This window comes from Scophthalmus maximus, chromosome 6, assembly GCF_022379125.1.
Source record: "Scophthalmus maximus strain ysfricsl-2021 chromosome 6, ASM2237912v1, whole genome shotgun sequence".
Lineage (NCBI taxonomy): Eukaryota > Metazoa > Chordata > Actinopteri > Pleuronectiformes > Scophthalmidae > Scophthalmus > Scophthalmus maximus.
The window spans coordinates 5,369,084-5,382,338 of NC_061520.1; the positions used below are offsets into that span (position 1 = coordinate 5,369,084).

Genomic DNA, 13,255 nt, shown 5'->3' on the forward strand with positions numbered 1-13,255 from the left:
ATTGATTACCTGAGCCAGTCGTCTGAGCAGCAGCTCTGCTGAGGGTCGGGACCAGTCCAGGAAGATCTCAGGAACCAGAGTGACGGTCATCTCCAGGACTCGCAGCAGACTGACGGACAGGTCGAAGCAGGTCGCACACACCTGAACAACAACACACCAGGTGACTGTGTGAAGCAGGTGAGGCTGAACACACACGTCAAGGGACCTCACACACCATTACATTTACTATGACAGAAGGATTTTATTTAGTTTCCTTTTAGTTTTAGATAGTTTTTTTGACAGAGAAACACACAGATGTGATGTGTGATTTACCTTCAGCTGACGAGTGTCAACAAAGTTTCTCTCTGGACGCTCAGCCGCCTGCTGGATCTGAGAGAGAGAGGAGCAAGGAAAAGACAGGAGGAAAGGAATGAAGCAAGGAAGAAAAGTCGTTGAAGACAAAGAAAATGTGAGAATATAAAATTTCAACTGAGACAATGACGATTGTTTCCAACATGTTGGGAACCACACTGCTGCCTACTAGGAGGCTACTGGACGAAAACATCACCTGGTCTCTGAATAGATCGTTGACCGTAAATTAAGATGGACGACATGTCACCTCTCAAAAGTGATGTTGAATCATCTAGTTCGCCCCCGGCTGGCTGGTTGCAGTATGGGCCATAAACTCCACCCCCTCAATGTTAAAAGAAAGGACATGGACCGAACAAAACAAAAAGATAAGGTTTCTGATCGTCTTAACATACAGTCTATGGATCAGTCGAGTGTTTATTTGAATACAGAGCAGGAAATGACACTGGATGAGAACAGGCCCTCACATGCTAATATTGACCATGTTCATCATCTCAGTTTAGCCCTTTTAGCATGCTAACAGTAGCTTATTAGCGGTGAACACAGCTGAGGCTGATGATCAGGTTCGAAAGACCTGAACACGTCAACCTGAAAGTGGCGCTGGATGAACAGTCAGAGGAACAGCAAGGTCGTCACAGTTCATCCTGAGGAGACCATGAGCGTCGGTGTCCACCCAGCAGCTGCTGAGACACCTCAGCATGGACTAACAGAAATCTGCACTCTGATCAGTTTGAGTGAAGAAAAAGATTCTGCCTCATTGAGGGAGCAACAACAAACGCTGCAGACGTTCCCTCAGGATCCATCAGATTAGTGAGAGAAGACTCACAGCCTCACTGATGATTAGATCTAAAAGCCAAAGTAATCTCACTAGAGACCTTACACGGTTTTTAACTGCAACCTTCATCCTGCTGTGCAGCAGAGGTCATAAACCACGGACTCTGAACGTGTCGCAGTAACAAAACAGAACGGTGTGTGGATCTGTTCACCTCCTGGATCATGCCGATGAACTCCGAGAAGGCCCAGTTGAGCTGGTTCAGGACGCTGTTGAGGAACGAGGCGGCCATGTCTTTGTCCATACTCAGCAGCTCCGCCATGTGTCTCTGCAGCAGCAAGGACGGACAGGGCTCTAGACCAATCAGATGAGAGGAAACAGGTCAACAGACTGCAGAGGCAGAGACACCAGCAGATCAGAATTTACCCTCACACTTAAAGAAAGACAAGGTTCAAAGTCTAATAAGAGGACAGGACGAGGACGAAGCGGATGAAAACAATTAGAGGGGTTGTTAGAGGATGAAGGACAAGGCAGAGGAAGAAGGAAAGAGGAGAAGTGAACACACAGGGGAGAAGAGAAAAAGCTCCTTCCTCCTCTGGGAGACGTGATGGGAACTCTGGAGTCATTAAGTCTAATAATCCTCCTCTGTCTCAGTTCAACACATTTGCTGTGGAGCTTCATGTTTGTCACAGTGAGGACACAGAGGTCAGAGGTCAGGGGTCAGGCTGCCTCTACCTCCACACACAGGTTATTATTGTTCAGTCCTGATCAGTGTCATGATCGGTCAAAGAGTCTGATTAAATGTTCACTTTCTGTGTTTTAGACCCTGAAAAAATAATTTCTCCTCATTCGACTAAACTCAACATCCTATAATGACAAACACTGAAATGTCAAATGGACATAAGTATTCAGACACTTGACATGTATCTCTGATCATGTCTGAGATGTTTCTACACCACGACTCCATGGGTGATAAACCCAGTTGATTGGACCAGATTGAGAAAGACAGACACACACACACATAACGTATTAGTGATGGAAAATCCAAAAAAAACATCATCACTGTGTCTGGTGATGGACGGACAACGCTGAGGAGACGTTAATGTCCCACAGGAGACTGAGGATCTTCAGGAGGGACACTCTAAGACTAAGGACCATCAGGTGTGACAGACTAAGACTAAGGACCATCAGGTGGGACAGACTAAGGACCTTCAGGAGGGACAGACTGAGACTGAGGATTTTTAGGAGGGTAAGACTGAAACCGAGGATCTTCCGGAGAGACAGACTAAGGACCTTCAGGAGAGACAGACTGAGACTGAGGATCTTTAGGAGGGATAGATTGAGGATGTTCGGGAGGGAAACACTAAGAATAAGGACCATCAGGTGGGTCAGAGTAAGGATCTTCAGGAGGACAGACTGAGACTGAGGATCTTTAGGAGGGTAAGACTGAAACCGAGGATCTTCTGGAGAGACAGACTAAGGACCTTCAGGAGGGACAGACAGAGACCGAGGATCTTCCGAAAGGACAGACTAAGGACCTTCAGGTGGGACATAATGAGACTGAGCTGCAGTAAATAACTTACTCTGGAAACTAGCAATGGACAGATCTCCTGAAAGACATGCAGACAAGACGGGAAAGAAGAAGACGGAGCTTTGAACCAGAGGACGAAGGCTGAGACATGTGGAGCGTGTCAACATGCTGACAGACATGGAATTCATCATCATCTGTGTGTATGCGTGCGTGCGTGCGTGTGTGTGATGATTAAAGTCATAAATCAAACTGTGTTGACGTAAAACGTCTGTCATCAAATTATTTATGTAAATCTGACCTCAAGCAGCACCATTCAAACACTTCTGCACACTACTGGTAACTGATTGTACTACTGCACTATTTCCACTATTAATATGCATGTAAATTCTTTATATTTATTACTCTTATTCTCTATATTTTTGCAATTCGTATATTTTTACATTTGGTTGTGTATATATTGTATAAATTGTGTGAAACGTGCTGCTGTTACACTGGAATTTAAATAAAGTAACTATCTATCTATCTATCTATCTGACAAGTTTTTTCTCAAAGAAAAAAAAAGGACGAACGGAGAGAAAGTCACAGACAAAAAGTAACAGACTGTGTATTCATTCTGAGACTGACATTACACCACTGTTGAGCCTCAGAGGTTTAGGGGGTCAGTCAGAGGTCACCCAGAGGTCACTTACTTTGCAGACTAGGTAGGTTGGCGTCCTCAGGTTTGGTTTTGAGGAGGTGAGGCAGGCGAGTGTATCTGTAACCGAAACCACAGCCCTGAAAAGCAGCAGCAGAGAGAGGAGACAAGTTAGAAACGCAGATTAGCACAAGTGTGTCACAGTCTGTGTGCACAATACAGTACAATGTATTTTACACATACTGCGTGAGCATGTGTGTGTGTATGTGTGTGTGTGGGTGTGTGTGTTTGTCTCACCCTCCACAGTCTGACCAGTATCCAGTTGGTCTGAGCCCAGGGTCTCTGTTCATACGGAGCCAACAGGTTCCTCATCATGGCCACTCGTCTGAAATCAGATCAGATCAGGGATTTTACCACTGCAGGTGAATCATCACCGGAATAAATACAGAAACTAGAATATCACTCAGTAGAGCTCATCCCTCCGTCAAGGTTAAATGGTCCTTAAATTCAATTGAGCTAACTCACTCATAGATATCACTCCCCCAATACTCACTGCTCCTCTGGGATCCTCTCCACTGCCCTGAGGGATTGTGGGTAACAGACATAACTGGCCAAGGCCTGCATCAGAGAATCTTTGATATCTGAGAGGAAGAGAGACAAATAATACAACATATGTTTAATACGAGCCAACAAATACACAGTCTGTGTGTGTGTGTGTGTGTTACCTGTTCCAACGATGCGTGGGTCAGCAAAGTGTTTGGCGAGGATGGCAGCGAGCTTTGCCAGTGTCTCTTCATAACCTGGAGAGAACAAAACGATCAGTCTAATGAACAGCTGAAAAACATTACATCTTCACGGAGACAAGCTCAAGCAGGAAGATGTATGTGACAAACAGTGGAAGTGATGTCACTGCTGGTATCTACAATTACAGAGTTGTAAATATTGTGAGTGTGACTCCTTTAACAACCAATCTGACAGAGATTAAACACAGTGACTTTGACAGTCATGTGACCTGTGAGTCACCTGGTAGCTCGTCCATGCTGTTGGCGGGGCTGAAGTAGTTCTTCAGGGCGCTGTAGGCGTTCATCGCCACATTGAGGTAGAACTCGGGAGCGAAGGCGAACAAGGAGCTGGTGTTGTCGGCGTGTTCGATGGTCCGAATACAAACACACAGCAACCAGTACACGTCCAGCATCTTCTCCTGCACACACACAGTGACACACATACACAGAGACACAGGTGAACAGAGTGGACCAAACCGTAAACCTATAACTCATACACCAGATGCAGGCAGTGAGGAGTCTGCTCACCTTGGAGTAGATGGTGGCGTTGATCCAGGCCAGTCTCCTGCTGAGGTGGTTCAGCTTCTCTGAGAAAACCTTCTGACTTTTCTGCAGCTCTTCCAGGATATCTGCTCTCTGAGGGACACAACAAACAGGATGCAGTTTACCAGCCTGCCTCAGGTCACTGTCAAAGGTCACAGTCAGTCACTGTCACAGGTCATTGTCAGTCACTGTCACAGGTCATTGTCAGTCGCTGTCAAAGGTCACTGTCAGTCACTGTCAAAGGACAAAGTCAGTCACTGCAGCACTGCAGCCTAAGGCCCGAGATATACTTTCCTTTTAATCATGTTTTCACATAGAAAAAAGATGCCTCAAATGTGTAATTGTTCACAAAACAGCTTGAGCTTGTTCCACTAGAGGGCACAACAGAACTCAGACAATATATAACTTCTGGATTTAGTGTAAATAAAAAAAACATTGCGACACTGGAAGAAGTTAGTCTGTGGTTACTGATGAGATCATGGCAGTGATTGCCGCACCATCATCGATCAACGATGTCATGACAATGGTGAGGAACTGCCCCTACTGTTTATGTGTGTATGACACAGCATTCATTTCTGAGTATATCTCCGGACCAAAAGTGTTAGTTAACCCTTCCCTCCTCCTCAGTGAGGTCTCTCAGTGAATAATAGTTGTGGTCTGTTCTTCTTGTCTCTCAGCACAGAGACAGATTAATATTTGATTTTCTCTTTGATTCTGACTCTGCTCTTCACTGACCACTGCGACCCCCCATCACAGTGTTAGAGCAGGTTTTCATAACATAAATGCAGTAATGCAGCATCAGGTCAGAAACGACCTGCAGCAGCTTCTTTAAGAAACTTATGTCCAGTTTGTCCAGAGACTCTTCATCACGGTGAAACGTTATGAATGTCAATTATGATCATTAAAGATAATGATCAGAGGAGTGAGTTTGTTTCACACTTTATCTTGACGACACTCTTCCACACACGTGTCTCTGCATAGAACCACAACCTCACCGGTTCTATGTTCTATGTTCGATAGACACTAATGGAAAAAATGTCCGACTCACTCGTGCGGGGCAGCGAGCGATCTTCTCGTCAGTGTCCTTCAGCGCCACGGCGTATTCGTGGACATCGTCTGCAACCACCACCATCTGCAGAGGAACAGGACGGACACAGACAGACAATGAGTCTCAGTCACAGTCACAGCAGCAGATGTTCATTAATATGCTTCTCATGTTGTTTTAGTGCTTCATTAACCTTTAGCTTTATGATTTTATTAGCATCAGCTAACATGTGAATGTGGGATATTCACACTAAAAACATCAGGATAATAAAGCAGCAGCATCATCATCATTTCAATTCATGCTGAATGATTTTCAGACCAGTCCAGTGACATCACTGTATCTGTCAATCATCCACCTGAAGACCTCGTCTTCCCCCTGTAACACACCTGAGTAACGACAGACTCACCTTTCCCAGCTGCTGGTGGACACTCAGGTTGTACATCATCACGATCCCATCGACGATCTCCAGCAAAGACTTATCGGCCACTGGCTGCTCAGGCTCCTCATGCGGTCGCCCCAGCAACAGGCCGTCATTACCATGGCTGCCCTCAACTACAGGTTGAATAGGGGAGAAACAAACAGGACAGAGTCAGAGACTACCGAGGCCTGTACTACAAAGCAGGATTTGCAGTAATCACGGAAACTTCAGGTTTAACTCTGGGTTTTCCGGCCATCAAAGCTGGTTCAGCTAAGAGCTGCTAATATTCTTCACAGGACAAGGTCGAGGTGGGTTAAAGGTCAAGCACAGGACTTTCAACCAGCACACCAGGGTCCTTCTTCACTCAAATTACATTCAGTTTTCAATCACAGTTTTGTTTTCAGGGGACAACATTAGTTGTTTAGTTTTATGAGATGATGATGTTTTTTGTAGAAACATATATTTTCCTCACGACTGTCAGTGTCAGTTACTCACTGTCTTCCTCCGTCCTCTGCTCCACAGTCAGTGTGCGAACCTTCACTTTCTCAGGCTGAGAGAGGGGTCGTCTGGGGGTCATCAGACTGACAGCCGCCGTGCTCAGGAACCGGTTGGCCCGACCCAAAGTGGGAGAACTCAACCAGCTTGGCCTCGCCAGAGCGCCGCCCATCGCTGCAGCACCAAACGGCCTCTAAATAAAAAATGTTTAAAAACTGTAAGGAATATAACATCAGATATTTACAACTGAGAATTATCAGCGTTTTATTTCTTTTATCTGATGTGATTTTTTTTTTGTGTCTCTCTAATTCAATAAAAATCATAATGATGATGATGGTGATGAGGTTGTGTGGATGAACCTGTGCCGCTCCGCTCTCCTCGTCCTCGTCCAGGTCGTCCATCGATGTGGACTGAATCTCTGCAGGGTCGATGATGATGTTGGCTTTACTCGCCAGGTCATCTGATGGATTCAAGAAAACACATTGATCACATTAAAACAGCTTAGAGAGACAGAGACAGAAATAAATCTTTAGAGGAGACATGTTATGCTTTTTAATTTTTTTTACAGGTTTTTTGAGTATGTAAAAAGTTAAAAAGGCCAAAGTCCGTGGTAAGGGGAGCTCCTCTCCCAGAAAGAAAACACTGCTCCTGAAACGCCTCGTCAGTGGTCCGGCCTATACTAAATTAAGAGTAAGGAACCTGAATAAAAAGTAAAGTAAATAAATAGCAAACACTAAGATCCAAGAAACAATCCCACAGAGAAGCTGGTAATTCTTCCTTCCTCTCACATGTACTTTATGCATATGGAAAGCTCTGCCATGGCTCAATCAAGCTGATCAGTGAGTTAATCAATAAATGAGGTCAAGTTTACTTTAACAACAGATGACACAACACCACAGGAGCCGCCAGCCGGCTGATGAATGACCCAGTGATTTACAGACGAGGGAGTTAATCAAACCTTGATTAAATGTGGGGAGAGAAGTGAAGGCTGTACACGAATACTGATGAGAAGGAGGGAAAAAGAAAAGCAGGGAATGGGGGAGGAAAGAAACAAGGGACTGAGGGAGGAAGACAACAATGGACTGAAGGGGGAAAGAAACAAGGGACTGTATGAGGAAAGAAACGAGGGACTAAGGGAGGAAGGACATCGAGGGACTGAGGGAGGAAGAAAACAAGGGACTGAGGGAGGAAGGTAATGAGGGACTGAGGGAGGAAGAAAACAATGGACTGAGGGAGGAAGAAAACAACGGACTGAGGGAGGAAGAAAAAAAGGGACTGAGGGAGGAAGAAAACATGGGACTGAGAGAGGATGAAACAAGGGACTGAGGGAGGAAGAAAACAAGGGACTGAGGGAGGAAGAAAACATGGGACTGAGGGAGGGAGGAAATAAGAGACTGAGGGAGGGAGGAAATAAGAGTCTGAGGGAGGAAGAAAATGAGGGGACTGAGGGAGGAAGTAAACGAGGGACATAAGGAGAAAGGGAACAAGGGACTGAGGGAGGAAGGAAACAAGGGACTGAGGGAGGAAGGAAATAAGAGACTGAGGGAGGAAGAAAACGAAGGGAATGAGGGAGGAAATAAACGAGGGACATAAGGAGAAAGGGAACAAGGGACTGAGGGAGGAAGGAAACAAGGGACTGAGGGAGGAAGAAAACAAGGGACTGAGGGGGGAAGTAAATAAGAGCCTGAGGGAGGAAGAAAATGAGGGGACTGAGGGAGGAAGTAAATGAGGGACATAAGGACAAAGGGAACAAGTGACTGAGGGAGGAAGGAAACAAGGGACTGAGGGAGGAAGGAAACGAAGGGACTGAGGGAGGAAGAAAACAAGGGACTGGGGGACTGACGGAGGAAAAAAAAAAAGAAGGAGGAAGTTAACAAGGGACTGAGGGAGAAAGGTTTTTGTGGTTGTTTTGTCTTTTTGTTGTAGTTTTGCAATTCTCTGTAGCCGGTGCACATGTCTTGCTTATTTATGGATTTATGTTCTGTTTATATGACATACATGATGTATGTATAGATCTATGTTATAACTGTTATAAAACAGACTTATGTTCTATCTGTTATGTAACAGTATTATGATGTACAGTACCAGTCAAAAGTTTGGAAACGCTTTCTTATTCACTTGAATGGGAAAGCGTGTCCAAACTTTTGACTGGTACTGTAAATCAACATTATCAGGAGGTCATCCAGAGCAGGAGTCCAGAACAGGACTCTAGACGTAAACTGACCTTTGAGCGTTTTTTTCAGGTGGGACAGGAGCCCCCCCAGTCTCTGGAGGTCAAAGTAATCCACCTTCCCATTGTAGAAGAGCTGTGGGGGGACGTAGGCCTCTGGCAGATGAGCAGAGAGATGAGCAGAGCATTATTGAGGTTCACACATAATCAGTCATTAAATCACACAGAGCAGGACTCCTCACACTCTCCTCTCACTCTTCTCCTCCCTGAATGACAGTTTTCATTAAACTATGTTGGTGTTTTTCATGTTTAATGTTTTTACACTGAGTCAAAGGATGCGTGTCACCACACACAGCTACAGTATGATGGTGACTTTTAAGAGCAGCGGAGATAAAGAGCAGGTTCCACTGAATCACATGAAGTTGATCAGAGCGGATTTCCAGGCGTCTGTGCAGGTGTGTGAGGGTTAATAAAACAGACCTATTACTTGTCACAGGTCACATGATCATCACTGAGGTACCTTCACTCCTGACGCTGCCTGGATTCTTCCTGTTGCCTTCATCCCAGCAGGTTCTCACCGCCGTGATGAGCCGGTGCAGGAAACACACCATGTACTCAGGAGGACACAGAGCCGTCGGATGCTGCTTGAACGCACAACACACACACACACAAATTTGAATCCACATGTAGAAACACACATGAGACAAAAAAAGCAAAGCGAAACTTTAGCTGAACTCAGCTGAAACTGGAACAGTCAGTGATGTTCCAAGACAATAAATCCCTGCTCCTACTTTTTACCATTGCAGTTCCTGTTTGTCTGTTTTGGTGTCTCACACCTTTTGTTCACATTTTGTATTTTAATATCCAATCTAATGTGTTATTGTGTCTGTGACGTTTGTCATCACTGATTGGCTGCGTCGAGCTGAGCAGGCAGAAGCAAATGGCTCACCCCTCTGTTGCTGGCGTTTTCCTGGAGAAACTTCCTGAACTTATTGAGGAAAATATAGCGAGAGGCTTCTCCCTAAAAGACACAGAGACGAATTAGTGAACACACATCTAGGGATAACACAAAAGACACACCTGAGTGTTTACCATGATGACACACAAACAGGAAGAAGACCAGGTGAAAACGATCCAAGACACTTTGAGATGCAGCAGACAGTGAATCGTCATGATCTGTCATGAAGATGTGGAACATACCGTTGACTTGTCTTTGTTATTGAGCAGCAGCCTCAGGATCTGAACCTGCAACTCCTCCACCACTGGAGGACGAGACACGTGACAGTGACAGAGTTCAGTTGCTGTTCATCCAACAAACACGTCAACGTGAAACAAAGACAAACGTAAACCAGGTCTGACCTTCGATCCTCTTCTTCAGTCTCTGACAGCCGCGCTCGTACGCTCGACGCCTCAGACGCTCGTCTGCACTCTCATCTTTGGGCTCACGCTCGTCTTTACCCTAAGTGGGAAAAATCAATACATCAATTGGTCGATCTATCCATCCATCTGTTAATACAGTCATTGATCGTGTTTACTTTGAGTAACATCTTTATATACAGTCACTGGTGTCAGCAGAGGCCAGTTGGTTTTACCTCCTTGTCAAAGTGTGTGGGCCACCAGGTGGTGGGGATGAGCTCCTCAAGCCCCGCCTCCTTCACCCTCAGAGGAGTCTTGATGTAAAAAAAGACAACGGAGCGCAGGACGTCGAACGTGGACCTCTGTTAAGGAGACACTCGCTGAACTTTGATCGAAACTGTGCAGTTCCACATTACATGCCACTCAATGCCTCTGAAAGGAGTTTAACTGACAGGGGAACTGTCCATATGGAGCCACATTATTTCAGGCTGCTATGACAGATTACTAAAATCGTGTATGTATTTGTATAACTGTGTTGTTTCAGACGGGTCAAAGACTTTAGGATATAGGACGTTGTTGAGCAGGTACTTTCTGGACTTCTCATGATGCAGGATGGCCGTGGTCAGACGCAAGTAGTGGATCTGAAACACACAGGAACAAGACTTTAAAAAAGCTGCGGTCTCCACTTCACAGATACAATAATAAGTGTATAATCAATAATAATCTGAGAGTCACAAAACCACAGCGGGTCACAGGTACAGGACCATAACTGTGTTCACCAGCCTGGTCCTGGACCTGTGACCTGCTCACCAGCAAGTCCTCACCTGGAAGCCCAGGTCAGGGATGATCGGAGAGAAACGATAGGCTCTGAGCAGTGACATCATCAGCTGCTTCAGACACTCGTTCACTTCATAGTCCTACAGAGAGACAGGCAGACAGACAGACGGTTACAGACTGAATGAAACTGTGTGTGTGCGTGTGGTGTGTGTGTGTGTGTGTGTGTGTGTGTGTGGTGTGTTACCTCCATCAGCAACCAGAACAGATCCATAAGTTGTTGTATGAGCGGATGTTCATCAACTGAACCTCCTCCCTCCAGAATCCCCAACAAGAAGTTCATCAGCACATCCTCCACCAGGTACACCTTACACTGGACACACGTTCACAAGAAAACCCTTATAAACAGTCACTAATAATTTTTTATATATAGACACTGATTGTCTTTATACACGGTTATTGATCATGTTGATGTTCCTTTAATGTTTTTTCACCATTAGAGGAGCAAAGTGGTTGAAGATGTGAGCAAGAGTGATGAGGATCGTCGGCTCTCCATGAAGCCTCCACAATGAACAGTCCTTCTGCACCAGCCTGTCGTCCTGTGGCGAGGACAAGGATGAAGGACCAGAGAGAGACGAGACATAGAATAATACTGTTTCAGATCAGCCGATGAAAGTAAGACATGTATGTGGTCTGCGTCCTCACACAGATCCTGTCGGTACCTGAACATCGATGGCTGTGCAGAGGACATTTTTGATGTATCCCAGCAGCTTGTGAGCTTTCGTCAGCTCTGAGGCCGGGGGGTTCTGCAGGGGCAGGTAACCTTCCACAGGGTACGTGAACACACTCCGGTTAAAGACAAACAACCATGAGGCTAGAGCTGCAACAGTTAATCGATGAATCGATTAGTGATCGATTAATAAATTAAGTGCCAACTAATTTAACAATCGATTTATCGGTTCAAGTAGTTTTAAGGAAAAAAAAACCCATCTACATCTATGATCTCATTAGTGCATCAGATCAGCTTCACAGAAAATACACTGACTGTTCTTAAGTCAGGTCAAATATTACAAAAACAATATTAAATCAGAAATGTTAGATCTACTGCTCTACAAAATGTTATTAAAGTTTTTGCCTTGTAGTTACAGTCCCTTGCCAGGAGGGGGTGCTGTAGCCCCTCAGCAGCTCTTCCTCCAGTGTCAGTAAACACAGCGTTAATGGAGGAAAAAAAATCTTTAAAAATGTTTATCACGTTTATCTGGGATCTTAGTTCAGGCAATGTATTGGTTTTAATTCTTATTAAGTCTGATGATGTCACAATAAACTGGTGAGATATCTAACAAATAAAAACACTGACGCATGGAGTGCAGTGATCACGTGATACCGTGACTGTTTTGATAATGCGGTGTCTCACTGTTCAAAGTGCTGCTGTGGTCGCACGTGGACCCGGTGCTGACAGACACACAAACAGAGCAGGAGAAAGGATATCTGAGAGGTCTGCTGCCAAAGTTAAACGCCACCGACTCTTTAAAAGATAAACTGATGGCGGGAAAGTAGGCGACACCTGGACCCGTCTTTATGTCGGTGAAAGCCGTGCCCAGAGACTGTCCGTTCCTGAGGGACGCAGAGAGACACACAACATGAGGACGCAGAGAGACACACAGTTAGCCTAGCTTAGCATAAAGACAAAAGACAAAGGGAAACAGCAAGGCTGGCTGTGTCCAGAGAAAACAACCAGATCACAGATCAGAAATGTCAGATGACAGACTTTAAGTAAACAATAAACACATTGATCAAATGTTTTTGTCACAAATAAAGAAAAATGACTGAGCAGGTTCTTACAAGCAGAACGTGATGGTTCCCTCATCCAGGTCTATCAGACAGCTGACGATGTCTCCCGCTGCCCACGACTGAGAGGGTACAAGTCAGTTCAGTCAAATGAATCAATCACAATCAATCAATCAATCAATCAATCATCTGTAGACCCCAGAGCTCAGGCTTGGTCTCGGACTTCTCACCTTCCCGTAGTTTGTGGTTGTCACGTTCCACTTCCTCACTCTGTTCCCATCGTACGCATATGAATCAGGCGTGTCGCCCACACCCTCCTGAAGACGACACAAACACACAAACTCACACACATGTTCACAGTGGGGGGGTGGGGTGTTTGTGTGTGTGTGTGTGTGTGTGTGTGTGTGTTGAGTGTACCTCCTGGTTGAAGCGACAGTTGAGTGTACACCAGCCGATCTGCATCAGACCCTGTGAGGAGATCAGAACCTCGTACGCCCACTTCCCTGCAGAAAGAGTCACAAGCTGAATACTCACACTGTCTCATAAACACCATGACATCAGGAGCATGAGGCGGTCACATGTAGAGATCACATGACTAC

At 45.3% G+C, this 13,255-nt stretch overlaps 1 protein-coding gene across 3 annotated transcripts in view; it reads right to left on the bottom strand.

Annotated features, from left to right (window-relative positions):
- The window catches only part of LOC118309444 (E3 ubiquitin-protein ligase RNF123), a 50,691-nt gene that overhangs the window by 31,814 nt on the left and 5,622 nt on the right, over positions 1-13,255 (bottom strand). For 2 of the 3 annotated variants that reach the window (XM_035631571.2, XM_035631573.2), the window contains exons 7-34: positions 13,074-13,159; positions 12,887-12,973; positions 12,711-12,778; positions 12,357-12,482; positions 11,591-11,705; positions 11,363-11,467; positions 11,116-11,241; positions 10,919-11,011; positions 10,662-10,735; positions 10,331-10,448; positions 10,098-10,197; positions 9,939-10,000; positions 9,688-9,759; positions 9,259-9,382; positions 8,793-8,894; positions 6,928-7,028; positions 6,569-6,761; positions 6,062-6,207; positions 5,659-5,742; positions 4,596-4,703; positions 4,309-4,486; positions 4,011-4,085; positions 3,839-3,926; positions 3,583-3,670; positions 3,341-3,425; positions 1,335-1,474; positions 313-369; positions 10-141 (exon numbers count right to left, since the gene is read on the bottom strand). In XM_035631571.2, the coding sequence (XP_035487464.1) occupies positions 10-141; positions 313-369; positions 1,335-1,474; positions 3,341-3,425; positions 3,583-3,670; positions 3,839-3,926; positions 4,011-4,085; positions 4,309-4,486; positions 4,596-4,703; positions 5,659-5,742; positions 6,062-6,207; positions 6,569-6,761; positions 6,928-7,028; positions 8,793-8,894; positions 9,259-9,382; positions 9,688-9,759; positions 9,939-10,000; positions 10,098-10,197; positions 10,331-10,448; positions 10,662-10,735; positions 10,919-11,011; positions 11,116-11,241; positions 11,363-11,467; positions 11,591-11,705; positions 12,357-12,482; positions 12,711-12,778; positions 12,887-12,973; positions 13,074-13,159 (2,933 nt within the window). The remainder of the gene's footprint in view (positions 1-9; positions 142-312; positions 370-1,334; positions 1,475-3,340; positions 3,426-3,582; positions 3,671-3,838; positions 3,927-4,010; positions 4,086-4,308; positions 4,487-4,595; positions 4,704-5,658; positions 5,743-6,061; positions 6,208-6,568; positions 6,762-6,927; positions 7,029-8,792; positions 8,895-9,258; positions 9,383-9,687; positions 9,760-9,938; positions 10,001-10,097; positions 10,198-10,330; positions 10,449-10,661; positions 10,736-10,918; positions 11,012-11,115; positions 11,242-11,362; positions 11,468-11,590; positions 11,706-12,356; positions 12,483-12,710; positions 12,779-12,886; positions 12,974-13,073; positions 13,160-13,255) is intronic. The other variant, XM_035631572.2, reaches the window with a different exon arrangement.